The 27,748-nt window shown below is 33.8% G+C and overlaps 2 protein-coding genes across 2 annotated transcripts; one reads left to right on the top strand and one right to left on the bottom strand.

The window, feature by feature from the left end:
- Positions 1–880: 880 nt before the first annotated feature.
- Positions 881–2,337, top strand: LOC148212441 (uncharacterized). Its single transcript, XM_088121425.1, has 2 exons — positions 881–1,107; positions 1,197–2,337. The coding sequence occupies exons 1-2, from the start codon at positions 1,081–1,083 to the stop codon at positions 2,085–2,087; spliced, it is 918 nt and encodes a 305-aa protein (XP_087977551.1). The 5' UTR covers positions 881–1,080; the 3' UTR covers positions 2,088–2,337.
- Positions 2,338–15,037: 12,700 nt separating this feature from the next.
- On the bottom strand, positions 15,038–22,337 carry LOC111020495 (interactor of constitutive active ROPs 3). The gene is made up of 4 exons (XM_022297177.2): positions 22,109–22,337; positions 20,316–20,420; positions 18,818–18,989; positions 15,038–16,792 (listed from the first exon to the last, which is right to left on the bottom strand). The coding sequence occupies exons 2-4, from the start codon at positions 20,333–20,335 to the stop codon at positions 15,146–15,148; spliced, it is 1,839 nt and encodes a 612-aa protein (XP_022152869.1). The 5' UTR covers positions 20,336–20,420; positions 22,109–22,337; the 3' UTR covers positions 15,038–15,145.
- Between the last annotated feature and the right edge of the window lie 5,411 nt (positions 22,338–27,748).

Here is a 27,748-nt window from a genome sequence, read left to right as displayed (position 1 = left end):
AATAAAATCCTTCCTTCCTTCCAGTTGGCTTCCTGGAGCCAGAATGTGCGTGATCTTCTTGTCTCCTTTTTTTTTCTGTAAAAAAAAATAAAAGAAAGAAGAGTGGAAAAGTGGGGACCAGAGGGCGGTGGGTCCCACGTATTTAGATTAGTTGCATCCAATCGAGAGAGAGAGGGTGGGACCCACAAGCGACAAAGATTGAAGCGGTTCTTTGGTTTGGTTTTGGGTCCGTATGAAACCGTTGCACAGAAGAAAACTGACATCACCATTCACCACACACATATTAAAAATATAAATAATAATAAAATAAAAAGCAAACTACAAAGCAATATTTTCCAAATTTGTCACTAGCAAGAATTTATCCGCAATCCCTTCTCTCAAATGTTTGACAATTAAGAAAGAAAAATGTAAAAATAAAATTAACTTAAAAATAGTTCAGTTAATCAAAACACATATTTATCAATATTCATAAGATTCCATCTCAAAATCAATTGACTAACTACGAGGGAGTTGTCTACATATATTATTAACATGTATTCTCAAACCCTGAAGATCATGGTTGTTTCATAGCACCGATCTTGGTAATATCTCATTTTTTAGCCAGATGCTAGTTTGAGCGTTCTGCTTTGATACTATCTCAAAACTAATTAACTATGAGAGTGATAGTCATGTTTAACCTTTGTTAGGTCTCTAATCCTTTCAACCTGAGATCCTTAACAATATTCTTATCCTACCTTTTTTTTTTTTCCTTAAGAATAATGAACTCAACTGGCAATTTTAATTTAGATCACAATTGGGTTCTCACCTGTTAAGATCTAAAGTATTGTTTTATAGGCAATAAGAGCACTGCACAAACCCCAAGGCATCATCCTCTTCCCATCATTATTACTCTTCTAATTAATTTCTCCCTCCTCTCTTCAGTTTTCCCTTTGCTTATTTGTATTGGGATTGCTTTATATATTTCCATCCCCCTCCATCCCCTCTCCTCTATCTTCCCCTTCTCTCTCTCTATCTTCATAACCAAAACCCAAATCTTTCTCTCTCTCTGTTAATTTGCTGCTGTTTCTTCAAACCTCAACCATGGATCACCCCACTGCCCAACACCAGGTAAATAAATATCCCAAACAATCTAATTAATTACCATTTTGTTTCAAAAATTGGAACTATTTGTGTTGAATTGTGCAATAATTTTGTAGGAACTTATTGAAACGGATCAGAACATGATGGTGGTGTGTCCAAATAATTCAAAAGCAGATCAAAGAAAGGCGAGGCCACAGCCAGAGCATGCCCTGAAATGCCCAAGATGCGACTCCACAAACACCAAATTCTGCTACTACAACAACTACAGCCTCTCCCAGCCCAGATACTTCTGCAAGTCCTGCCGCCGCTACTGGACCCAAGGCGGCACCCTCCGCAACGTCCCCGTCGGCGGGGGCTGCCGCAAGAACAAACGCTCCTCTTCCTCCTCCTCCTCGTCCTGTAGGAAGTCCCAGGACCACCACTCCTTCCCTGGCGGCCCCTTGTCGACGACCTACGACCACGATCTCAGCCTCGCCTTCGCCAGGCTCCACAAGAACACTAGTTCATGTGGCCCTGCTGCCGCCGCGTTCAACGACTTCGACTTCTCCATACTGGGAATGCCGAACGCGGACGTTATAAACGGCGGCGGCTTCGGCTATAATAACAACAATAGCTCTCAGACTGCCGCCGTGTATTATGCGAACGACGACAACAACAACGTGGGAGGGATCGAACAGAGTAGTCTGATGACGCCGTACGAGTATCAGTACAGCAACAACAGCAGCAGCAACAACAACAGCAATGCGACGACGACGGCAGTGACGGTGACGACGATGAAGCAAGAACTGTTTGGGTGCGGTGGTGACAGAGAAAGCAACGAAAGCAGCAGTAGAATCCTCTGGGGGTACCCGAATTGGCAGATGAATAATAACATTAATAATAATGCAGTTTTAGATTCTTCCAATATGGGGGATTTGGATTTCGATTCTGCAGCTGCTCGACAAAGCTGGAATTCCTTCAATGCTTCTTCTTCTTGGCATGGCCTTCTCAATAGCCCTCTCATGTAGAACCATTGCCAAAATTGGGTGTTCAAATTTCATTTTTTTTTTCCTTTTTTTTTTTTTTTTACTTCAGAAACTAAGAAACCCTTAAACCCCCCATATAATTTTCTTACGTTTTTCCAGGTTACATTTCAAAAAGACCCAAAAAAAAAAGAAGGAAAAAAATATTGGGCTTTTCTAGTTTTTCTTTTCTTTTTTTTTTTTTTGAAATTGTCTCATGTTATTAGTTAATTTAATTTTTGTTCTTCCTCCTTAATTATTGAGAGTTTTTTTTTTCTTTTTTTAGAATGGAAATTTGAATATGTTCCATTTTAAAACGTTTTTATATTGGTTTGGCTATGATTGAAGATGGAATTATGGCCGTCGGATTAATCTGGATGGGAGTGAGACAATGAGAGTATTATTTTATCTGTTTGTTTCGTCAGAAGAGTATCTCTGTGAAGTATCAAATCTGTGTGTGTTTTGTTGCTTATTTAATTCTCCATGCACATAAATGAGAGAAAAAGGGGTTAAATGTGTTTTTTTATTTTTATTTTAATTCCAATATGAGGGGGATGAAAATTCGAACTTATGACCTTTTGGTCAGGGATAAGTGTCTTAACCAGCTATACTTGTTTGACATGTTTTTATCTCGATGGTTACAGTTTTCTTCTCTATTTTTGTTTTTTTCCAATCTTAATTACATTATTTTGAGTAGCGTGGATATATTTTTAAAGATAACAAAAACACAGCTACACTTATATATTATTGTATCTTTTTTCGGTAGGAAATTAAAATTTTAAGTCGATTTGAGTTAAGACATATCTTCAATCAAAAAATTGGATATTTGAATATGTTGTTAAGTTCGATAAAAAGAATGGAAAATTTTAAAAGATCCAACGGGAAAGTAAGTAAAATTTTGAGGGGTAAAAAACCAAACCCTTTTTTAGAAGTTTAAAGGGTAAAATATGTAGAATCATGAAAAATAAAAAGACTAACTCACCCCATACATTTAAACTTTTAAACTTAGTTTCGAGTTGCCTATTTTAATTGTTAAATTAAAAAAAATTATATATATATTACGGCCTCTACTACATTCTACAGCCGTTTTTATCCTACTCGATATCAATTTTTCTTAACCGGTTTGTAGCTTCAATGCATGTCCACATTTGCATGTTAAATATACATATTCAATCCTAGGATGGAACGAGGACCGTAGTAATTGAAATGTATATACAAAATATTTAAGATTGTGTTATTTATTTATTTTTTAATTTGCCAATTCCAAATTTTTAGAATAATTCACGGAAAAATAAAAAGCAAATACTAAAACAATGAAAATGGGTTTATTTTATTTCTAGTTTTGTGTTAGGAAATGGCATGCATTGGGATTTAGAGTGAAGCATGAGCAGCAATTTCGGGATGGATTTTGCTTTAAATCTCTCTCTCTCTCCACAGACACAAAATCCAACCGAGGATTGAGGGGAGAGAATTTGTCAGAATAAAAAAAAACATATTATATTAAGTTTTTAGGATTTAAGAAAAGATAGAGAAAAAAAAAGAATAATAATAATAATAATAAAGATGGATGAATATTCCAATAATTGGGTAGACTGCAAAATTGGTGCTTTTGATAAAAATGAATAAGAAAACAAGGAAACGTCGAGAGTGATGGGGGGAAGTTTTTATTGAAGCATGAGCCATAAATTCACCATTCTTTTAGTTTTTACTTTGAATTCAAACGAATCATCAGAATTCTGAAAAAGGGGAATATTTCCTTCTTTTACCACACAATTTTTTTTTTTTTTTTTTTTTACCTGGGATTAAAATCCTGCTTTTATTCCCTTCTTTTTTTCTTTTTTTACTTTATATATATAATTATAGCTTCCATTTTTAATTTGTTGTTTCTATTAACAATGTAATTTTGTTAGAACTTTTGAAACATTAGGGTTGAAATAGATATCAAATGTGTAGACAAAGGGTAAATATGGAATTAATTAGATTATACAAAATACTCACAAATGTATGTAGTTGCTTTCAATTTTGTCGGTAATATTTTGAGATTTTCGGTTTTACCCTTGCTTTTCTAAACTTTTTAAGGCTTTTTTACTAAAATTGTTAACTGGGGTCTTTTTTAAACAAGTTCTAAGTTTACGGATAAAATTGAAACGGTTAAAATGTCGAAGGAATAAATTAAAATTAGCTTAGATACATTAGTTGTATTTTGTACCATTTAGTCATTTTATTTTACTGCTTTCAACTTTGCATTAAAAAAATATATATTTAAGGTTAGGTCATTTATCATTCATCTTTTTAAGCAAAATTTTATATTAATATTTTTTTTAATACAACAAGTGGGGTGAGTGATTTGAACTCGTAACCTCTTAGTTAATATAGGTACCAATTATCATCGAGCTAAGTTCGTATCGACAATTTTTATAATTAATTAACTATTGACTTAGATATTGATTAAGATAATAATAATTAAATTATTATAATAATAAATATTGAATAAGACATTCATTATACTATATTTAAAATACTTTTTAGTAGCTATTTTTTTGCAACCCTCTCCTTGGGGACAGAATTTTCAAAGTAACTAAAGGCTCCAGCTACCAATTTTACAGATTCAGTGCAAAAATGATTACTCTAATAATTAATATAACAACTTTTTTTTTTATTTGTATTTTATTTTCAATTAAAAAAACAAAAATAAATATATTTGGAAACTAGTTTTGGGTTTTTTATTATTAGTGAGAAATGGAATAATAATAATTAATATATCTCACTGTGTATTCCATTTTATATTTTTGTAAAAAAAATGAAAAATCAAAATTTACATCTTCCAAATTTATAACAAGTTGACTATATTGTGTTAAAAAAAAAAAAACTCAATCCATATATCATAAATTTGTACATGTTAAGTAAAAACTAAGGATAGAGACACCAGAGACACATACACGAGAAAAGAGAGAAGAAATAAATTCTCAAATTGATTGATCAAAGATGAGGAATAGAGACACTATTTATAGGTTACAAGACGAAACAAAATCTAGGAATAACCTCCTAACTTCCCTAACAAAAAAGGAGATTTATTTGCTAAATTTAAACACAAAATCTAAACAACTTTAAAACAACTTCTAACCAAGTCCACATAATCTTAACTTCTAACTAATTCAACACTCCCCCTCAAGCTGGACTACACAGATTGAACAGTTTCAGCTTGATCAACAACCTTTCAAACACAGGTCTCAAGAGTTCTTTTGTTAGGATATCTGCAGCTTGATCTGATGATGGAACATACATCAAATTTATAATTTTCTCTTCAATCTTCTCCTTGATAAAATGCCTGTCAACCTCAACATGTTTAGTACGATCATGATGCACTGGATTGTGTGCAATAGCAATTGCAGCCTTGTTGTCACAATAGACTTCCATGGAACTATCAAACCTGATCTTGAATTCTTGGAGAAGGAGTTTCAGCCACATTATCTCACAAATACCATGAGATAATGCCCTGAATTCAGCCTCAGCACTACTTCTTGCAACAACTGATTGTTTCTTACTCCTCCATGTAACAAGATTACCCCAGACGAAGGTACAATATCTTGTCGTAGATCTCCTATCTTGAATAGAACCTGCCCAATCAGCATCGGTAAACACCTTAATCTTTCTGTCATCATCCTTTCCGAAAAATAATCCAAGCCCAGGAGTTCCTTTAAGATATCTAAGAATATGATACACGGCTTCCATGTGTTCTTCAGTAGGAGCATGCATGTATTGACTTACAACACTCACTGCAAATGCAATATCCGGCATAGTGTGGGATAAATAGATTAATCTTCCAACAAGACGCTAATCCCTTTATCAACGGGTACCCCATCTAGGCTCTCTCCCAACTTATGATTGGGACTTATTGGAGTATCAGATGGTTTACATCCAAGCATTCCAGTTTCCTTCAAGAGGTCTAGTACATATTTTCTTTGACATACAGATATACCAGTTCTGCTCCTTGCAACTTCCATCCCTAGAAAATACCGAAGTGTTCCTAGGTCCTTTATTTCGAACTCCTTTCCAAGTGCTTGTTTTAGTCTCTCTATTTCTTCATGATGGTCATCTGTGACGATAATATCATCGACATAAACAATGAGGATGGTGATCTTACCTTGAGAGTGTCTATAGAACATTGTATGATCAGTTTGAGCTTGGGTATATCCTTGTTTACAAACAGCCTTTGAAAATCGCCCAAACCATGCACGTGGGGATTGTTTTAAACCATAGAGAGATTTCTTCAGCTTACACACCTTTCCATAATACTTATCAATGTCAAATCTAGGAGGAAGGTCCATGTACACCTCTTCTTCCAAATCTCCATTTAGGAATGCATTCTTGACATCCAGTTGTTGTAGTTTCCAATCTAGATTTGCAGCAAGGGACAAGAGGATACGGATTGTGTTTAATTTTGCAACGGGTGCAAATGTCTCCTGATAGTCTACCCCAAAAGTTTGAGAGTATGCTTTGGCCACCAATCTTGCTTTATACCTTTCAATGGACCTATCGGCCTTATATTTGACAGTAAAGATCCATCGGCATCCTACCGTTGGTTTATCTTGAGGACGATCAACTACTGTCCACGTATCATTAAGCTTCAAAGCCTTCATTTCATCATCTACCGTATTTTTCCACTGTGGATTGCTCATAGCCTCTTGAATGGATTTTGGTACCTCATTGGCTTCCAGATTGAGAGCCAAGGTCTGAACTGCTGAAGATAAATGACTATAACCAATACATCGAGCAATTGGATGTTGAGTACACAATCTCACACCCTTCATAAGTGCAATAGGAAGATCAAGATCATTAGTATTGTCTTGAGGCACAAGGGTAGATTGTTCAATACCTAAGGACGAGATGGATTCATGACTTTGCTGTTGAGGCTGTGGTGGCTCCACTCCTCTTTGAACCGTTTGTCGCCGAGAATAAACAAGAGTCTCAGGTTGCTTGTCACTTCGATTTGGGTTGACTTGATCATCTTCATTATTACAGGAAATAATAGGAACTGACTCTTCTATCTGAGTAATTGGGATGATCGGGATAAGTATTTTTGGCTGAGGTGACTCGGTATTTAGACCATCAATCTCAGGTATTTTTGACTGAGGGGACTCAATTCTGGTATTTAGATCGTCAATCTCCCAAAAATTTCCATCAAGACTACTTGTAATAGGCTCAGTCTCCCCCTGAGGGGAATTTAGGGAGAAAAAAAGATTGAGACTCAAAAAATGTGACATCCATGGTAGTGTAAAATTTATTGGTGAATGGACAATAGCATTTATAGCCTTTTTTAGTAGGAGAATAACCAAGGAAGACACACTTTCTGGCTTTTAGCTCCAATTTGTGACGTTCATGATCATAAACATGAGTGAATGCAGTACATCAAAATATTTTGAGGGGAATTGTGAGGACAGATCGGATTTGCGGATAGATAGTGAGTAAGATTTCTAGGGAGTGTTAAATTTCAGAACACGAGAGGGCATCCGATTAATGAGATAACAAGTAGTAAGGACAGCATCACCCCAAAAACGGTTAGGAACAGAATTGGTGAACATGAGAGCACGAGCAGTTTCTAAAAGATGCCTATTTTTCCTTTCAGCTATACCATTTTGTTGGGGGGGGGGGTAATGACACAGGAACTTTGGTGAATGATTCCATTTTGAGATAGGAAAGTTCCCAATGTTTGATTAAAATATTCTGTCCCCTTATTTGTGCGAAAAATTTTGATTCTTGTATTAAATTGATTATGAATGAGAGAATGAAATTGTTGAAAGATTGATGCAGTTTCTGATTTTTCTTTAAGTAAATAGACCCAACAAACCCTAGTGTGGTCATCAGTGAAGGTAAGGAACCAACGTTTACCGAACGTAGTTTTGATGCGAGACGGCCCCCATAAATCACTATGAATCATTGTGAATGGACTGGATGGTATATACTCAACAGAAGGATAAGATGTACGAGAGTGTTTTGCAAGTTGACACACTTCGCAAGTAAAAAGGTCATCTTTATGAAAAAGTGAAGGGTACAAATGTTTAAGATACTGAAAACTCGGGTGCCCTAAACGGCGATGTAAAAGTAGAATTTGTTGTTCCCTAGAATTCGACTCACTACCAACCTGGAGAACTTGTTTATTTCTTAGACTTGGTCCTCTGAAGTAGTAGAGCCCTTCAAAGCCATCAGCATTGCCAATCGTCGTTCCCGTTATCAAGTCCTGAAAAAACACTTAGAGTCAGTGAATAGGGCTTGACACTTTAAATCATGAGTCAACTTCTGAACAAAAATTAGATTGTAACATAATTTAGGCACATGGAGCACTGAGTGCAATGTAATGTTTGGGCTAAGAATAACAGAACCAAAGCCCTTAATAATGGCCGATGACCCATCTGCAAGCTTGACATGTGTCTGAATCGGGTTGGGTGAGTACAGGGTAAACATATCATGAAAAGCGGTCATATGATCAGTTGCACCCGAATCTAAGATCCACTGATCGGAATGCTGCTGACTTGTTAAAGCTGCACTAAAAATACCTCGTTGTGCCACAAAACTTGACGAAGGAGTAGACTCAACCGGCGGTGTTAAGAGGCGATAGAGCTGTTCAAGTTGTGCCTTCGAAAATAGAGGGAGAGATGTGGCCAAATCTTGGGAGTTTGACACACTAGGGCCCACTTGATAGCCGGAGGAGCTGGTTCGAGAAGGTGGAGTATTTGTAGGTGGAGGTGGCCGATAATCCCCTGATAAATTCTTCCGTTGAGGACGACCATGGAGTTCCCAACACCGATCTTTTGTATGGTTGGTGCGCTTACAATGATCACACCATAGGTTGTTCCGACGAGTAGATCGGGATGAAGGTGGTGGTGGACCTCGTGCCTCCAGAGCTAATGATTCCAGTGAGAGGGACAGAGGTTTTGTGGGTGTATCACCCATCATTACACGTTTACGGCTTGACTCCCAGCGAACTTCTGCGAAGATTTCGTCAATGGCTGGGATTGGCTTTGTGGCAAGTAAGCGGCCACGCACATCATCTAATTCCGGACGAAGACCTGCAAGAAAATCATAAATTCGTTCCTTCTCGACGTGTTTGCGAAAGCGTTCAGCATCCTTCGAGTTCTCCCATTCGAGATTGAGACATAAATCAAGTTCAGCCCACAACCTACGTAATGAGCTGTAGTATTGGGTGACATCGGATTCACCTTGTCGTAAGGAACGTGCCTTATTGCGTAATTCAAACAATTGAGTCGAGTTATCAAAATCAGAAAAAGCCATAGTGAGCGCATTCCAAAGATCCTTTGTTGTTGAGTAGAAGATGAAGGATTCTTTAATGTCCTCCTCCATCGAGTTAATGAGCCATGCCATGACCATTGAGTTTTGTGCATCCCACACAGAAAAAGAAGGGTCAGCTTCATCTGGTTCTGCTATCGTGCCATTGATGTACCCGAGTCGACTGCAGCCACGAATAACTAGGAGAGCCGATCGAGACCATTGCAGAAAATTTTTTCAGTTGAGTTTTGGAGAGGTAATTTGGAGCGAAGTGTTTTCAAAGATAGAGATGTGAGGTGTCGTGGATGTGCTTTTAGGGAGAGAAATTGAGGCCGTATTCGATCCGTCGGAACTCTCATCCTTGCGCACATCAGTCACCATGGCTGTTTTAACCATTCTGGTGTCAATCTAAACCTAGCTCTGATACCATAAAAACTAAGGATAGAGACACCAGAGAGGCATACACGAGAAAAGAGAGAAGAAATAAATTTTCAAATTGATTGATCAAAGATGAGGAATAGAGGCACTATTTATAGATTACAAGAGGAAACAAAATCTAGGAATAACCTTCTAACTTCCCTAACAAAAAAGGAGATTTATTTGCTAAATTTAAACACAAAATCTAAACAACTTCGAACTAAGTCCACATAATCTTAACTTCTAACTAATTCAACATTAAGCCTTAAAAGGTTTGGTTATTAGCTTTGTTAGTTATAAATTGAAAATTTGATGGATTGGATTGGTTCATAAATCTCCATAGCTTGTGTTAGAGTAATTGAACCATCCCCAACTTAATGTTAATTTTGATGTTTGTAAATCTACCATAATCTAGATAAATATTACAAAAGTAGCCCATTGTAAAATCTAAGTATGTTTTCAAAATTTAACATAATTTTAAAAATTATTTATAAAAAATGAGAAATGAGAAATGAAAATTGTTATTAATTTTTTTAAAAAGATAACAGAGTGAGTGTCTAGGTTAGCTTGCACACACTTGATTAATTTCACGGACAACCGTGTGACTCTACTACATTGAAAACGAAGGGGGAGTAAGAGTATTTGAAGAATCGATCCGACTGATCAAAATTGACCGAACCGACTGAACATACTTTCTTCGGTCGGTAAATCGACTCCTCATCAGTCGATTTGGTCGTAAGTATTATTTTGGACTGAAATGTACCTACTCCACTAAATTTAAAAAATATATAAATAAATTATTTATATATTAAATGTGCTGTACAAGACCAACGCCAGCTAGTATGCCTCATTTCCCTTTTTTTCCCCTTATCTTCTTCCCCTTTTATCTTCCCGTCTCTTTTCTTCATTCTCACATTTCTCCAAACCGACCGATCATCGATGTAGTTGGTGAATTGGAATTTCGAGTCTTCTACCGACTGATGATCCCCTTATTTGAAACTCGTATGATGTTAAATCATAAGTAGGTCGTCACCATGATTCGAACACATTTCCTCTAAATTGTTTAGAATTTACCATGGTTCCTTTAGACTAATAGGTCAATCCATTAGGATGATTAAGAAAAGAAACGTTTATACTGAAGATTGAAAATAAGAAAGGACAAAGAATATGACCGTTACCCAACAAGCTTTTTCTTTTCTTTTTTTAAGTTACTCGTTAAACATTATTCGTTTAAGAAAAATGTTTTGAACCCAATCCGACTCGAACAAGGAAGGTCTATTATATTCACATAGGTGAGATGGATGGAAAGGAAATCACAGCACGTTTTTATACGTGAATTTAGCAAATTAATTGAAGCAAGGCTGGAATTAGATCAAAATTAAAATGTGGGATTAATTAATTATTGGAATATTTGGGTCAAACCTTGAAGATCTTATTAGCTTAATTTTGTCGAACAAATAGAGATTCTTTTTGTGTTTTATTCCCAACATAGGAAGCCCCAAATGTTGAAATTTCACCTTAATGTCTCCAACCAAATTATATCCAATCTTTTCTTTGTCTCTTTCCATTATTCAATTCTTTTATTTTTAATTGGTTTCATCTTGTCAATGTCTCCCAACCAAATTTTATCCCATTTTATTGTCATTTTCTGAGATCTTTTTAAATATTAAAATTTAAACAAACATTCAAACTTATAAAATCTATAAATATAAGAGTTATAATTTTTTATGAATAAAAATATATATAATAATAGCCAACCTGAGAGTATAGGTATTGGTCAAAATATCTTGCTTATTTTTCTTATACGGTTGAGGTTCAATCTCCTATCTCAACTATTCAAATAAAATAATAATTAATAATAATAATTTGACCCAATAATTATAAATGTTTTTGCAAGAACAATGATAGACTCAATTTTTTTTAGAACAACATTATAGAAGATACTTATAACTAAATATAAAATCTTGTAAATTTCTTCCTTGGTTTTTTTTAAGGAAGTTCTTAATGTCACAGAACTGATAAAATCATTAATAAAATGATTGTTGTGATGCGATCAAAATATGTTTGTTTAATTTAGTTGCAAAATACTCTAAGTTTAAATTGAATGAAAAAAAATATAAATATATATACACACAATAAAAAACATATTCGCTTTATAACTTAATTGCAAAGCTAATTTTTTTTACAAAAATAGAAAATCAATTAAAATGTTATTATACTTCATTGACAATTTCATAAAAGTATATACTTTTAAGATTTAAAATCGTACTTATTTTTAGAACGCTGGATTGAAAACAAAGCATAAAAGTTAATTACATAAAAAAAAAAAAAGTTGAAAACCGTTACTAGGACTAACATTTCCTATAAAATAAAAGTGAATTTTAGGATGATTTGAAAACTGAAAATAGCTTTAAAATGTGGAAATAATTCTTTCATTTTTTAAACCTTTTTCATTGATAAATATTTGTGTTTCAAAAAAAAAAAAAAATCTTTGCATTTCTAGAGTATTTATAAAATTGTCAAGCATATGCTTGGTTGTCTTCTATTATTAAGTTATGGGTAAATGAGAAATTAAATATACTCGTGGTTTTTTTAATGAAAAGTATACTCATGGTGTCAAATTTCAATCAATGGGAATGGAATTAGAATATGTAATATGAAAAGAACTATTCTTTAACTTAATTATGCAATCAATTATTTTTTTTTAGTACAATCAATTAATATTATAAAAGAAATATTGTGGAATTTCTCAAAAGTCAACAAAGTCTAAAGGTTTTGCACACCAAATTTACTTTGTAATCCATTTTTCTTTATTCCTTACTTCTATGTAAAGGGATCTCTTTATCCCCTTTTTACATGGAAAACTAACAACATTTATATTTCTTTCTTTTAATGTTTCTCCATTTCTTTAGAATTCGTTGATTAAAAAAAAAAAACAAAAACTAAATATGGGTTTTAGTTTCTAATATTTGAGTTTTTTTTTTAACTCGATCCGTAATTTTCTAAAAGTATTAATTTTTATTTTTGCTTTCAATAATTAATTCTTTGTTATCCTTAAAAATTAAATCAAATTGACAAAAATGATGATGTAATATCAAAATAACACTTTATACTCTGTTTTAATTTGATGAAATAGACGTATTACTCACCTAGTTAACAATTTATGCATTTCACATGAATTAGAATGTAGCTAGTTACTTGACGTAACATTATTTATTATTGTTGAATGATACATTTTGTCAAATTATCAAGTGTAACTCGTTATTTTAAATAAATGGTATTATTTGTGTGACCAATCACAAATTATTTACACATGTCCTCAAATTAATTTTAAAATCGGCAAAAATCAAATTATGTCACATGTCTTTTTGACCACTGATCAATAACAATGGCTAATTAGATTAGCCCATACTGATATTGGGCTCAATGCTCAGGAGAAGGATGTGCATATAAGGCCCACTAAGACTCTATGAGTAGAATAGGTCACCTCTTATTCGTGGTATTCAGATTCAAAACGGAGATTTAGATTTAGAGCCAAGTAAAGGATTTAGATTCACGTGCTTTTAGAATCATTCACAGCATTCAGAGGGGAGATTCGTAAGAAAAGGATTCACAATCATCCAGGAACAGAGTATCTAGAACCAACAAGAGTGGAAGCCATCGAAGACTATCAAACTTCAAGAATTGGGTGTCTCTTCAAATTGCAAGCTAAAGAACTTCATCAAGCTACAAATCGAAGAACTTCGTCAAGTTTCAAGTCGGAGACTTTAACAAGCTATAGGCCTAAGACTTCATTAAGCTGCAAGTCAGAGAACTTCGCCAAGCTACAAGTCGGAGACTTCATCAAGCTACAAGTCGGAGACCTCAAAAATCTTCAACAAAGCCAAAGACTTCAAAGATCCTTCTACAAACTAGAAGCTAAGAGTGCACTAATCTTCTTAATAAGAACCAGCTCATTAACTCTCAAATCAAGTTTACACTCGATATAAAGTATTAGAAGATTACATATTAAAGATTGTAAAACTTATAAATATATATAAACCACGTTCATTAAATTCTAGTTTCTCTTCCTATAAATTACTCGTGAGCAATTATTATAGAAATGAAGCCATTAAACTGTTGGTATCTTAATGACAGTCAAACTCATAAAAATTACTATGTTTTAAGTTACGGATTGTCATTATTTTGATTTTTAGTTGTAAGGACTTAATTAAAAAAATTCATGCATAATGGATGAAATTGGAACTTTTAAAAGATTAGGGATCAAATTAAAAAAAAAACACCCAAATTTATTCAAATTCAAAAAAGAAGAACAAAATACAAGTTCAATGTAATACTCTTCAAAGGACCAAATTGAAAAAAATTTTGCATTTACAGGTATGGTTTTAATTAATTTTATAGTTTTTTTTACGACATTTCATAATCTATCAAAATTATATTAACCAGAAAAACAATAGTTTATAGTTTAGATGTGGTTTCTGCTCCTGTCAAAAAAAAAGAAAAAAAGTTTTAAAGGTGGTTGGTTTAATTTACCCCATCTCGTTATATGACTTTTTCACAAAACTTCTAATATTTTCTTAACCTTCTACCATTTTTGTCCTTGTCAATTTTTGTTCATCTCGATTCTTATATTTTTAAAATGTTAATTTTGGTTCCGATAGTTTCAACATTGGTTCATTTTAATTACTATACTTTCAAAATGTTTATTTTAATTCCAATACTTTTAAAAAGTGATAATTTTATGTCCCTTAATTTTATTTTTAATCTCATTGTTTCTATTACAATGACATTACGCTCAATATATTTTTTGAAATATAACCCTAACTTTATATTAAAGAGTTTATGTGTGTAGAATTTGTGTTAAAGTTTTGAAACTATGAATCAAAATGATAATTTTTTACAAGTAGAAGTACGAAAACTAACCTTTCGAAAATAAAGAAACTAAAATGAATTATAGGGACCAAAATCAACATTTTGAAATAACAAACGCCAAAATAGTATTTTAACCTAAATTAACTTAAAAAAATTTTATAAAAAAGACAATTTAATTTTTTTAAACCAATAATTTATAAATTCTGGTCTAAAATGGAAAAAAAAAATATATTATATATATATATTATTAAATACAGCGATGTAAAGCAAGCTAACTTTGATCCATTGTTAGAATAAATTTTGTTGGTTTTTACACTTCAATTTTGGAAATATTTTTAATATAATTAGTATCTTATAATTTTAGATATGCCAAAGTTTTGAGGTTATAAAGAGAAACAACATCCCATCATATTAAGAGAAAATACAGCCTAAAAAATATGCAAATATAGTTTTCATAATACAAGGTTAGATTTAGATATGCCAACCTCATTTCATTTCTGTTGCTTCTTCCACAGCACCCCTATCTTTTTCAACACATTCTCATTTTTCTTTTTCAGCAAATCATCATCTATTTCTTCACAATAAGACATGTTCAACTTCCCTGCACCTGAATCATAGCTGCTGTCCAACGATCCCAATCGGTCCATGAACTTCCCGTTACTTCCCGCGGAGAGCATAGCGGCTGCTGCCTCTGCTGCCTTCCTCCATTGGTCCGACTGCACCCTCAGCCGTCTCAACTCTGTCTCTATCTCAGCATTAGCTGCCTGTGCAACCTCCAACTGTTCGCACACTCGAGCGGCCCTCTTGTTGCTTTTGTCTGCCTCCTCCATCACAATCCCAAGTCTTGTGAGAGCCTCTCGCTCAGCAGCCGTTGCATCGTCGACTTCTGTAGTCCCGTCGTTTGCTTTTGCTCGAAGCATTATCCTTTTGTTCATGTCTAGTTTTAGCGTCTCGTTCTCGTCCGAAACATTATGCAATTCTCTCTCCTTATCTGTGAGATTCAACTTCAACTCTGCAAGATGCTCCTTTAATTCCTTAATCTCCTTTTCGAGTTCGTATTCCCTCTGGCTAGATAGGTTCTTCTGAATCTTTGTGTGCAGCTGCTCGTTCTCCTCTGAGATGCCCTGCAATTCAGTCTCCTTATCCATCAAGTCAGCCTTCAGCTCCTCGATATCAGCCTTGCATTTTTTCAGTTCCTGCTCAAGAACAGCCTCCCTAGAATTCATGTTGGATTTAATCTGCTCGACCTGTTCATAAGCTGTTCTTATCTGGACTGCACTCTGAATTTGTTCTTCATGGTATTTGGTCTCAGCCATTTCCAGGGCTGATTTCAGTTGCTCAATCTGTGACTTCATACAACAAACTTCTTCAACATGATCTTCTTCCCTCATTTCCTCGTTTTTAACTGCTGGATGTTGCAAAAGGTTATTGCTAGCATTAGCGATGTCTGTTTCGAGTTTACTAACAAGTTCTTCTAATAAGTTAACACGTGCCTTCGCCTCGTCCAACTCTGAAGCAATGGAGTGGTAAGCTTTCATTGCTTCTATACCATCAGCTCTGAGCTCCTCCACCCGCTTTTTGGCATCTTCAAGTTGTGCTAGAGTTTCACTAGCAAGTAACCGAGCCTGAGCTTCGGATTCTCGGCAAGTACTCAGTTCGTCTTTCATTCTTTCGACAAGACACAGAGTTTCTGCAAGGTTTCTTCTCAAGCTATCGAGTTCATTATTAGCTGAATCTGCATGCTCAGTCTGTTTTGTTTCAGATTTAGCTACCATCTCAAGCTGGGTCTTTAGCTGCTGAATCTCATTCACAGCAGAAGCCAATGCAGCATAGTCGACTTTGTGCTGTTCTTGAATGCCCTCAAGCTCCAATTGCCAGGCTCGATCTCGCTCTTGAGAGATCTTTTGTAGTTCAATAACACGAGCTTCCTCGGAAGCGGATAGCTCAAGTACTTGCTTTTGAGACTCTCGAAGCTCTAAGGTCATGGCTACTAATTGATTCTTGGACAACTCCGCGTCTTGCTCGACTTCCTTCTTCCATGATTCTGATAAACATAACTGGTCCTTTGCTTTCGTCAGATCCTCCTGGAGCTGAGAAATCTGGGATTCCAACTCAGATATCTTGCTCGGACGCTTTTTCTGAAGCAACAAGTAAAAAAGTTTTACAAGTTTCAAAAAACAACTTCGTACTACACTTTCTGAGAAATAAATATCAGAACCAAAAACGAATTTGCATCGAAGACAAAGCACTATGTTGAGACAGATGGAGGGAAATGAGTTATGGAGAGATCGTCTTATGATTTTTTTCTTATAAGAAACCAACCTTTTCAAGACCAATGAAGTGAAGAAGACAGCCAACAAAAGAGCCTGAAGAAGCCAAGCCAACAAATAACAAAAGAAAAAATTAATCGATAAGAGTTGTGGAACGTGCATCTGGATTCCTACTTTATTTTGTAGGAATATAGGATATTTGGGTATTTCAGGATGCCCGATACTAGAGTATCTTAGGATCTCCGTACAGGAGACGTCTGCATTGTTTTGAAATAAAGGTTTTTAAGATTTTCATATCCAGGGCATCCTCTTTTTTGCCCTTAATTCTTTTTTTATATATTTTATTTCATCACTTTTCTTTATTTTTATTTTTAATTTTATTAAATTAATGCACTCATTGACTAATAAACAATTTTATGCAATTGATTATATTTCTATATTACATTTACCCATAAAATAAACTTCAATTAAATTATATAATATCTCAATTTATTTTTAATATTTGGAAGAAATTATTATCAATAATATTTATTATCTTAAATATATAATTTTAAAGCAACATTTTTTTAATGAACGACATACATTTAATTATTTTTTTTAAAAGAATATAATTAGATAATATAATAAATAAATTTCACCTTAGATAGCATTAATTATATAATTGTATTTTTTGGAAAATATTAAAGTTCGAAAATGAAATGTATATTTAATATTAATTACTTTTTTCAAAGATTTTATATTAATATGAATTCTGTAAAATAACATACAAAAATTAATATATACGAAATTAATATAAAAAAAACAACCTACAAAATTAATATAAAAAAATAAAATATTAAATTAGTAAAAACAAATCTTTTATATAAATGTAAATTATATTAAATTAGTTTATAAATTATATGAATATTCGTAACTGCATTTTTGGAACATTTCCAAGAATAAATCTTACAAAACAAACATAACTATCTAAATATTCCCGAAAATCCTTATAAATTTTCCCACGAAACAAACTAGCTATCTAAAAATGTAAGACATCTGACATTGCAGACGTTTGAAATTCTAGGCATTTCAAACGGCTCCTAAGAGGTTGGAGCTATATGCCACAAAAATAATGGATAATTATTAAAAAAAAAAAATTGTGGAGAACACCCAAAGAGAGGCATCAAGTTAGGTACCAAACTAAAGTGCTTCCACCTAATCATGTAAATTAAAGCTGATACAACCAGGAAATAATTATGGGCTTATAGAAACTTACCAACATTTTCTGAGCCTATTTAGAAGTTTGAAATAATAGAGCTTCTACAACTTTTGAGGCCATAAAGTCAAAACTCAAACTAAATTAGCCCAATGCCTCACTATAGATTCTTTGTAAACATTAGAATATATTTTTATAGGAAAAAACATTAAGATTAAACCTATTCCTGGGAGTTAAAAAATATATATATAGCTGTAAACATGCTTTTTCAACCATTCATCAAAAGGAAGCCTAGTAATACTTAAACCATAAATGCTTCACTTCAATATCAAAACTTTTAACTTTCAAAAATATGAACGCAAAACATTAAGTATATGTATATATATATTTTTAATAACTGGGAGTTGGAGCTTTGCTACCTATACCTAGGATACCCGCTCCCGCTCCAAGATCTGGACCCGGAAGACATCAATGATTTTTGGTATTAAGCTCATCAGAAGCTTCGAACTTGAGACATCTAAACCAGTATGACCAAGAGACCCAAAACCTTTGTCAACTGGACTACCTCTTTAAGGGCACAAAACATAAGTATATTGGATGTTGACTCTTAAAAAATGTGTAAAGGATTGGCTATAGAGGTTGAAACACTAATTTGAAGCTCAACTTTCAACCAAAACCAAGCGAACTATTAAGATTACCTCGCATGCAGGGCTTCTGGGTGACTTTCGATCAATAACTTTAGGGCTTCGTTCTTTAATGGTTTTATTTGCTTGGTTTGAGGAGGAAGCAGAATCACATTCCAGAGCGGTGGGCCGAAGTTTCCGAGCAACTCGTGGAGTAACCTTTTGAGGAGCTTCTGCCGAGGAATTTCTGTAGACAAAAGAAGTAATATGACAATCAAGTTTTACAGCTGACAGACTTAACATTACATGTCTACCATGGCACATTAAATTCACATCGAGCTATAAATTAACTTCTCATGAATTATAATTGATGAGTATATAGAAAATCTGGTCTATAAAGCTATGCAATAGAAACTAGAAAGTACAAGTCAGTTTTCTATTATCACCATCAACTCCCAGCGCTGCAAAAAATTAAAATTTATATTTAATCATAATTACTTGTTCTTCACAATTTTTTATATCCCAAAATCTTCTGGCCTTTCTTTGCAAAGTTTGGAACCAAATTCTATCGTTACCTATGATTTTGATGGTTCAGAAATTCATAAAAACACCATGTCTTGGATCAGTGCCAGCATGGACATACTTGTCTCTCACAAATGAATGTTTATTTAAGACAGCAACTATATGGTAATACCAAAATACTGTGTCATGTTTGTGGTAACCTACTACACAGCTTTCCACTTCATTTGCCTCCGTATGCCCAAAAAGGATAACCATTGGAGAAGGAAAGATGGCTTTTCCTCTTTCATTACATGGAACTCAAAATCCCAAAAGTGCCCCACTTATATCCAGATGACGGTATAAGATGTAAAAACAATATTAATGACAAAGAAAACACCAAGAACATAGAATAAAAGGTCTTTAATGAATGGTTTGTCAATGGAGCATGGATTGTGGTTAACGTCATATGGCCACTGCTTCACCATATAGCAAAATACAACGGCTTTGACAACCGACCGACCGAATTAAATGTTCATTTGTTAAAGCAAAACAAGTCTTATTTGTAGTCATAGTACATTCCATTCGAGAGTAAGTAAAACTGATAAAGAAAAAGAGATTTCTAAATGTAAATGGAAGAACAAGCAATGAAGCCTGCATCATATAAAACCATATAGTCCCCTTACCGGGAGGCAAGGACCAAGACATAAAATTTCTCATCACTCAGATAGAAAAACAATATCCCAAAAATCAACAGAGCATGGGCATTAACCGAACTTCAAAAGAGATATATATGTATTATATTAGAAAATGTGAACATTTAGAAAATTCAAATATAGAGGACGGACTAGACTAAAAAGTACACAAAGTATGAGTGCTCAGTTCTTTATCACTTTAACAATTAGAGTCAAGAGTGAGCAGGTGAAAACTGAAACCTAATCAACAACTACTTCTTGACATAAGTTACCAAACCAAATCAATCGGTGTTAAATAAAATAATAAAGCTCAACCCTTTACATTTTGTACAAGCTAAATAGAAATACCAAAGGGAAATGATGCTGAAGGTGAAAGCTACCTTGATTTTGGGGTCTGCATAGCTACCCTTTCGAAAAGGAAGTAAACGAAAGCTTAGTCTATGCTATCCTCCTTCAATGCTTCCTGACCCACCAAACCTGCAACTCTGCAATAAAAATAAAAATAAAAAAATCACAAGGGATGGGTAGGAATCCAATGGGAGTGTCCTCAGGGAAATAAATGTGATTCATGAACAGCATGTGGTCCTTATCATCACATTTTAAGCCACAATGAGAAAAGAAGTGATAGCATTTATTTCGTACTTTGTTTCAGAAAGAAAAATCTTACCCAGTAATGAATGCATATATTCACACGCCAAGTTAAGATTAAATGGAAGAACTGTTAAAGAAAATAGTAAATAATGAAAAACTAAAGGAGTTGTCAAAGGACAAATTTAGAAGTTGTTTGTCTTTTACAGATAGGAAACAATATTAAAAAACAAAATTTAAGAAGATAACAAGTATAAGATTTATATTTTATTGTCTTTAGGTGTTCTCATGCCCTTCTTCTTAACATGATCATTTTTTCTTTTTTGGATTCGAATCTGCCGACCCATAAAGAAAGGTACTAATACCTTAATCACTTGAGCAATGAAGTCAGGAGAGAGAGAGTTTTAAGTTTACATTGTCTCTAATTTGAGGTTATATGTGAATAAGAACTTTGAGCAAAATTCAACTTTCCAACAAAACTGAAAATCATAAAGACAAACAGTTGTAGAAAATAGCTTTTAGCAGTTCCACTCAAGCATACCCAAAAAGTTCAAACCAAAACTCAGAAACACTGGAGAGAACCAGCACTTAAGATTGAGGTAAAGGACTGGAGATGGGTATATTTCATTTGCTTCAAGCAATGAAGATTATTTCCTTACAATGGGAATTCTCGCCAAGACAGGTTTAATTATAGTTGTCGAAAGTTGTTCCTCCGGTTTGGCCGTGAAATAAGGGCAGTAGGCACGCACAGTCTACTGTGTGGTTTTGACATTTAAGACAAGCAAGCCGACAAAAAACCATCAAGATTTTAATAACCATCATAAAGGCTGTTAACTTTTTAATTACACCAAATTCTAAGAAACAATCATTAAGTTCAACTCAGTGTCCCAAATAAGACTCCAAAAAACAACGATTTTCATGGTGTGGGAAAAATGGGACTTCTCCCAGCCCTTCATTCTATATGTCCTGTAATCAATTTTCCCAGGAAACAAACAGAAATAGTTGAAAAGTAAATGGTCAAAGCATAAAATCGAAAATGGGGAATGGGTAGAAATGGTCAAATCTCCAGTCAAATCGAGTTTTGAGGTAGAAAGAAAGCAGTAGGTAATTTTGTTTCACTTTTTGGACCAAAAAAAAGTAGAAGTAAAAAAGCCCTGCAGACTAGAAAATAACAAAACCCTGAGATCTCCACGTCTCGAGCTCCAAATAGGCTTATCACTTTGCAGAAGACCGCTTGTACGAACTCATACTCGTTCAAAAAGAAAAAGCAATTGAAAAGAAGCAGAAAAACCAGTAAATCACGAAAAACAGAAGTAGCCAAGAGGGGGAAAAGTAGTGAAACTTGCTCTGATTTTAATCTGTTTGGCTGCCCAGAAAATTAGGGACAGAAAAAAGCAAAAACCGAACAAAAAACAAAACAAATCGTTTCTTCACCACAATGCAGTCGCGATTTCTTGTTCCAAACGAAGAATCACAAAAGCCACTGTTAACTCAAACTCTCTCTCTAAGTGGGAAGTGATAGACATTGAAATGGCTCATGAGACAGCAAAGAAATCGTGGAATAATCGGAAATGCAGTAGTTTACCTGGGAAGGGTCGTCTTGTTCGTCGTCTTCTTCCGGTTCTGGTTTCTGATGGTGAAGGAATATTCTGAGTGGCAATAAAGGGACATTAATGGATAATGGGAGCTTCGTTTTTCTTCTGGTTCGCCCGATTTCCGATGATTTTTCTATCCCTATTTATCGATTGGGAGAGACGCAATTTTCAAAGAGAGAGAAAGCAGTGGAATTAGCGGCTTGTCGTTTCCAGTTAATAAATTGTAGTCTTCAAGTACGGTGGTGAGCTATAATTATGAATTATTACTTCACTAGATTTACGCTATAGTCCCTAATCTTTAAGTTAATTGTGAATTTGCCCTTTTAATCTTTTATAATTTTCAATTTTGCTCTTTGACTCTGTTTACTTTTCGAGAATCAGAATGACGAGTGATCAGAATGAAATATATCGAACTATTGAAATGAGAATGTTATTTTTGTTTACTAGAATCAGATTTAGAATTAGAAACCTATTGATGCTACAACTGTTTGAAATCGACGTATCATAATTAATAGTGTGTCGTTTGGTAACGTTTTCGTTTATTGTTTTTGTTTCTTAAAAAATAAAATTGTATGGTCCAACACTCATGGATACAAAAATGATAAAACAATATTTTCATTTATGTATTGCAACAAATTGAAAATAGGAACAAAGAAAAAAAAACTTGGGCCTATTTGGTAATTTTTCCCTTCTTTTGTTTTTGTTTCTCTTTTTTAATAAAGAAAAGTAGAATCCCAACACCAATAAATTCAAGAATGATAAAATAATATTTATGTTTATGTTTTTGGAACAAATTAGAAATGAAAATAAGAAATGATAAACTTGTTTTTATTGTTTCTAAAATTTCTGTACAATTTTAAGAATGTTTTTAAAACGTGAGAAATAAGAAACATAAATAGTTTTTTTAAAAAAAAACCTTAAATTTCTTAATAAAATTGGAAACAATAAATAAAAATGTTACTAAACGGGTGTTGTTTCTAAAATTGCTATACAGTTATAAATGTATCTAAAAGAAGATAAGTAACAAATATAAATAGTTAACAAATGCTTAAGTTTTTTAATAAAATTTAAAATGAAAAACAAGAAACTAAACACGTTACAAAACGAATCCTAGAACACTCCTTTCTTATTTCTAACTACTTACTAATATATTATTTAAAAATGTGTTAATATTATATTAAATTAAAATAATAATAGATTTTAATTTGTTATTATTATGTAATAAAAAGTTTTATTATAATAATTTATTTAGTATTAACAAATAATAATAAAATAAAATCACATCAATTAAAGCCAAAGAGAACATAGCTCAGCGGTAATTTGACATATATCTCCAATGAGTTCGATCCCCTACAACCACGAAGAAAGCATAGAAGAAGAAGAAGAACCCAAATTTTATATGGCAAAGCATGGATGGTGGGGAAGATTTGGGCAATAAAAAAGGTAAAGAACATGTTTATTGACACTGTTACACTATGAGCTGCTGATCGGATTTCAAGCGGAAGATTTTGCTAGGAACTAGCCATCCAAGAGGTCCCGAAGACCATGCAAACGTTTGAACATATATGCAAATCAGCAACACTACAACATTAACATACCACTTGGGTAAATAAGCTTTAACTTCACAGAGACTTCAAATTTCCATACCATGAATACAGCCACCAAAACCTACAAATGAAAATCAATCATCATTATTCGAACCATTTGTGAAAGTTGAAAGTTATTTTATGCTATCTTAACTAAAAACAAATAGCCTATGTTATCAATGGTTCAAAAGGAAACCTAACAAAATTAAAAATAATTAATCACCTGAAAAATGAACATTATGGTTCCACCAAACAAAAAAAAAAATTCTTCTTCCCGATTTATCAGTACTGTACGGAGATACAAAAGTTGTCAAAGCATCCACCCATCATGACAGATGAAAGAAGAGAAGTGTTGTCTCCAAATCCAATAGTGTTTTGAACAGCACCGGAGCATAGAACATGACCACATTGATTCCTATTAACTGTTGAAAAAATGGAATTAAAACCAACATTATCAATTGTGGTTTGTTTTGCCTCTCCCTCAAATTCCTCTATGGATGTGTCACTCTGCTTTAGCAGTGATACTTGCTACCATACTACAGATGTCTTGAAATTCTGTATCTACATCCTTCAAAGACACACCGCGGATGCTTTGGAGCATGGCTCTTGCTTTCTCGATTTCGCCTCTCTCCAACATTGATGTTGGGTATAAGGAAGAAACAAAGTTGAGATTGTGATGAATAATTCAAGGTACTACCGCACCGCCTAGACTCACACGCCACCCCCATCCGCCATGAATCTTGGCAGTACCATAGTTGATGAAATTAGCCACTAGAATACCAATAGTGATCGATAGTTGGAAAAACAACATTTAGAGAGCTTTGTATTTAGAATGGGCCATCTCCAAGACATAAAGTGGAATAAAATGAATTGAGAATCCAACACCAATGCCCAAACAAATACGACCGATAATCAACATTGTAATGTTCTGAGCAACGGCATTAACGGTAGCACCAACCAAGAACACAAAGCCACCAAGAAGCATAGACTTTTACGGGCGAAGGTTTTGGTGACCCAAGATGCTACAAAAGAAGCCAAACATGCAGCCAAATAAAGAGAAGTAAACATGGTGAGGGCAAGACTATCAAACTTATAGTATTGATTGGTAGAAGTGTTCAAAGCTTCTTTCAGATACACAGATGGGAAAAATCTCTGTAGAAACAGAGCCATGGACATGACACCACTTAATCACCAAAAACAAAATAAAATAATGAATTGCTTCTCAAGAGGGATACTAAGGACTCGTTTAATAACAAGTAACGATCTTATTTTTTGTTTTTGTTTCTTCATTTTTAATAAAGAAAAATTAGTTGTATGACCCCAACATCCATAAATCCAAGTATGATAAAATAATCTTTTTATTCCCGTTTTGAAACAAATAGGAAATGAGAACAAGAAAGAACAAATTTGTTCAAGTTGTTTCCAAATTTTTTATACAATTTTGAGAATGTTCTGAAAAAGGGAAAACAAGAAACATAGTTAATTGCAAAATGCTTAGATTTCTTAAGTAAATTGGAAACAATAAACAATAAACAATAAATGAAAGTGTTACCAAACGAGCCATAGGAGTTTACAAAAAAAAAATTAAATAATAATAATAATAATAACAAAAAATAAAAACCATAGACAGACCGACTTGTTAAACTCTTTTTATTGATTTTAGTGAACCATATTTGTTTTTCATAACAAATTTATCAAAGTAATTAAATTATCTAATATATATGGTTTAAAAAAAGTATATTTCAAATGGCACGAGCACTCTCTTTCCTATACTTTAAGTTTGCCCTATATAAACGTCACTAAACAACCTTTTAATTACTTGAGATATCGATGTCGTAACCAAAGATGAGTCCACCCGTGGCGGCAACAATGCAAGTATCAACACATAAGAAGTGAGCTCTCCAGGATAGTTCTTGATCGAACCACCTTGATTACCATTTAGCTCGAAATTACCGCCAACCATCTTAATTGGCCAGCCAAGACCCAAAAGTGGAAGAGAAGAAGAAAAGTAAGTAGCAAATATAATTGATGGAGAGAAGAAATTGAACATCGTGAAGAGAAAAGAAAAGATGAGAGAATGAAAGAAGTGATTGAGGAACATGAAGAAAGATAAGCTAAATGGGAGAATATATAGGCAAATATTTTCCCAAAGATAATTAGGAATGAGTTTCCTGCTTAATTATCAAAATCCGTGTGTAGGTAGAAGACTAGACAATCAAGGGCGGATTCACGAAGGGGCCGGGGGGCACGTGCCCCCCTGTATTTAAAATAAATATTATTTAGTAAGTCATTCTAGTTAGAAAGTGTTGGGTTTTTCGTGGGATAGGATACTAGCCTCTTGTACCATCACAGCGGAATCCACGAGAACCAAGTCACGATTGGAGATTGATCACGAATGGAAAAATCTCACGATTCACCGTCTGAATTCTTCAAGTGGTGAAGAATTTTGAGACCAAGAACTCTAAGTTATTTTTCTGTATTTTTTTAGGAATCTCTCTCTCTGTTAACAGGAGTAACTCACACACCCGTATAACATCCACACACAGTGAGAGAGAGTGGAGAACTTTAGGGGGAGAAGCAGTTACATAGCTGCTTCTTCATTTTCAAATTCAAATTGATTTGAATTTTGTGGATTTTATTAAATCATACATCTCCCATTTGCACATAATGTACTTTCATTATGGGCGGACCACAAAAAAAAAGTCTCATCTTCTTATGAGGCTCTTTTAATATCTCAAAAACAGGAAACACATTCCAGTGCACCAACATAAAAAATCATACAAGAAAAACAACTTTAATTTCAAGATCGAGTCACTTTACAACTGTTAAGTATGTAAGTTAACTTGAATGAGTGAGTAGAGTCAGTATGAAGTATCGTAGAGTCATTTAGTCACACTTGTCACAACTCATGATCTATATCGAAATATTAATTTCATATATGTGTGTATTCACAATTATATTACAAAAATATAATTGGTTGACCTGTGAATACCTATAATGTGACATTCGAAATGATCTTCCATTTCTTAAAAGATTTCCATTCCCAAACAATTGCTTTCTAGGTAAGTTCCATTAGATCGAATCATTCATGACCATTGGCAACCTCCCTAAGAAAGCTAACATTGCAATAGAACTTCCAAATTTTAGTCAAAAAGGTCAAAAGGGTGCTTGTCGAGATTTCTTAATCTCACGGGTCTCACACAACAATGAAGTAGAGATCAATTAACTTCTACTACCCTTGGTGGTCAAATTGTGCACACGTGGTATGAAACACATGTTACAGTATTTTACTCCATCTCGTTAGAGTGTATGTCTCAACTAAATACTATACAGATGATAGTTCAGATATACTCAATATCTAACTTGAGTCCACAACTCTACCTTAATAATTTATCAACTAATGATAACAGGACTTCCGTCTAGCATTCAAAGATAATTTAAAGTAAATAATGGGATTTGTCACCTTCGACATAATATGATCTCATCTTGATCACATATCAAGGCGATATCTCATTTTAAGCTACCACTAGCTCTCATATTTTATTGTACCACTACAACAATAAGATTGCTTAAAATTATCTCATTTCTAACAGACACGCAAGTCATAGAAGCGATTGCTCGTGTGAAAGAGCCAATCTACTGTTCGACATACTTCTCATTAAATGTACTAAACATTTTGTGTGTATGCATAATAATGTACAAAACTTTATTCTATAGTTTTAAAATACACAATACAATTTATTCAGAAATACAAACTTAAAGCCTTCACAATCCTAAAGATTTAATGTGGCTATTAAATACATCTCTAGGAATAGGCTTAGTAAAGGGGTCCGCAACCATGTTGCTCGTTGATATATATTGCACATTTATTTCCTTTTGTGCAATCATATCTCTAACAAAATTGTATTTGATATCGATGTGCTTTGTCTTAGAGTGATATTTGGGATCCTTTGTGAAAGCTATAGCAGCCTGACTATCACAGTTTACCAATACTGAGTTAGACGCACTTTCTTTAAATCCCAAATGACTTAAGAATCTCTCAAG

Source organism: Momordica charantia, assembly GCF_013281855.1.
Source record: "Momordica charantia cultivar OHB3-1 chromosome 3 unlocalized genomic scaffold, Mcharantia_2.0 BLBB01000003.1, whole genome shotgun sequence".
In the NCBI taxonomy this organism is placed as follows: domain Eukaryota; kingdom Viridiplantae; phylum Streptophyta; class Magnoliopsida; order Cucurbitales; family Cucurbitaceae; genus Momordica; species Momordica charantia.
The sequence above is the reverse complement of the archived record's forward strand: the minus strand, read 5'-3'. Positions and strand labels throughout refer to the sequence as shown.

Coding starts and splice junctions, on each gene's coding strand:
- LOC148212441 (XM_088121425.1), top strand. CDS start 1,081: ATGGATCACCCCACTGCCCAACACCAG. Junction 1,108..1,196: donor ACCCCACTGCCCAACACCAG/GTAAATAAATAT, acceptor ATAATTTTGTAG/GAACTTATTGAAACGGATCA.
- LOC111020495 (XM_022297177.2), bottom strand. CDS start 20,335: ATGCAGACCCCAAAATCAAG. Junction 18,990..20,315: donor ATGCAGACCCCAAAATCAAG/GTAGCTTTCACC, acceptor TTTTGTCTACAG/AAATTCCTCGGCAGAAGCTC. Junction 16,793..18,817: donor CCAGAAGCCCTGCATGCGAG/GTAATCTTAATA, acceptor TTGTTGCTTCAG/AAAAAGCGTCCGAGCAAGAT.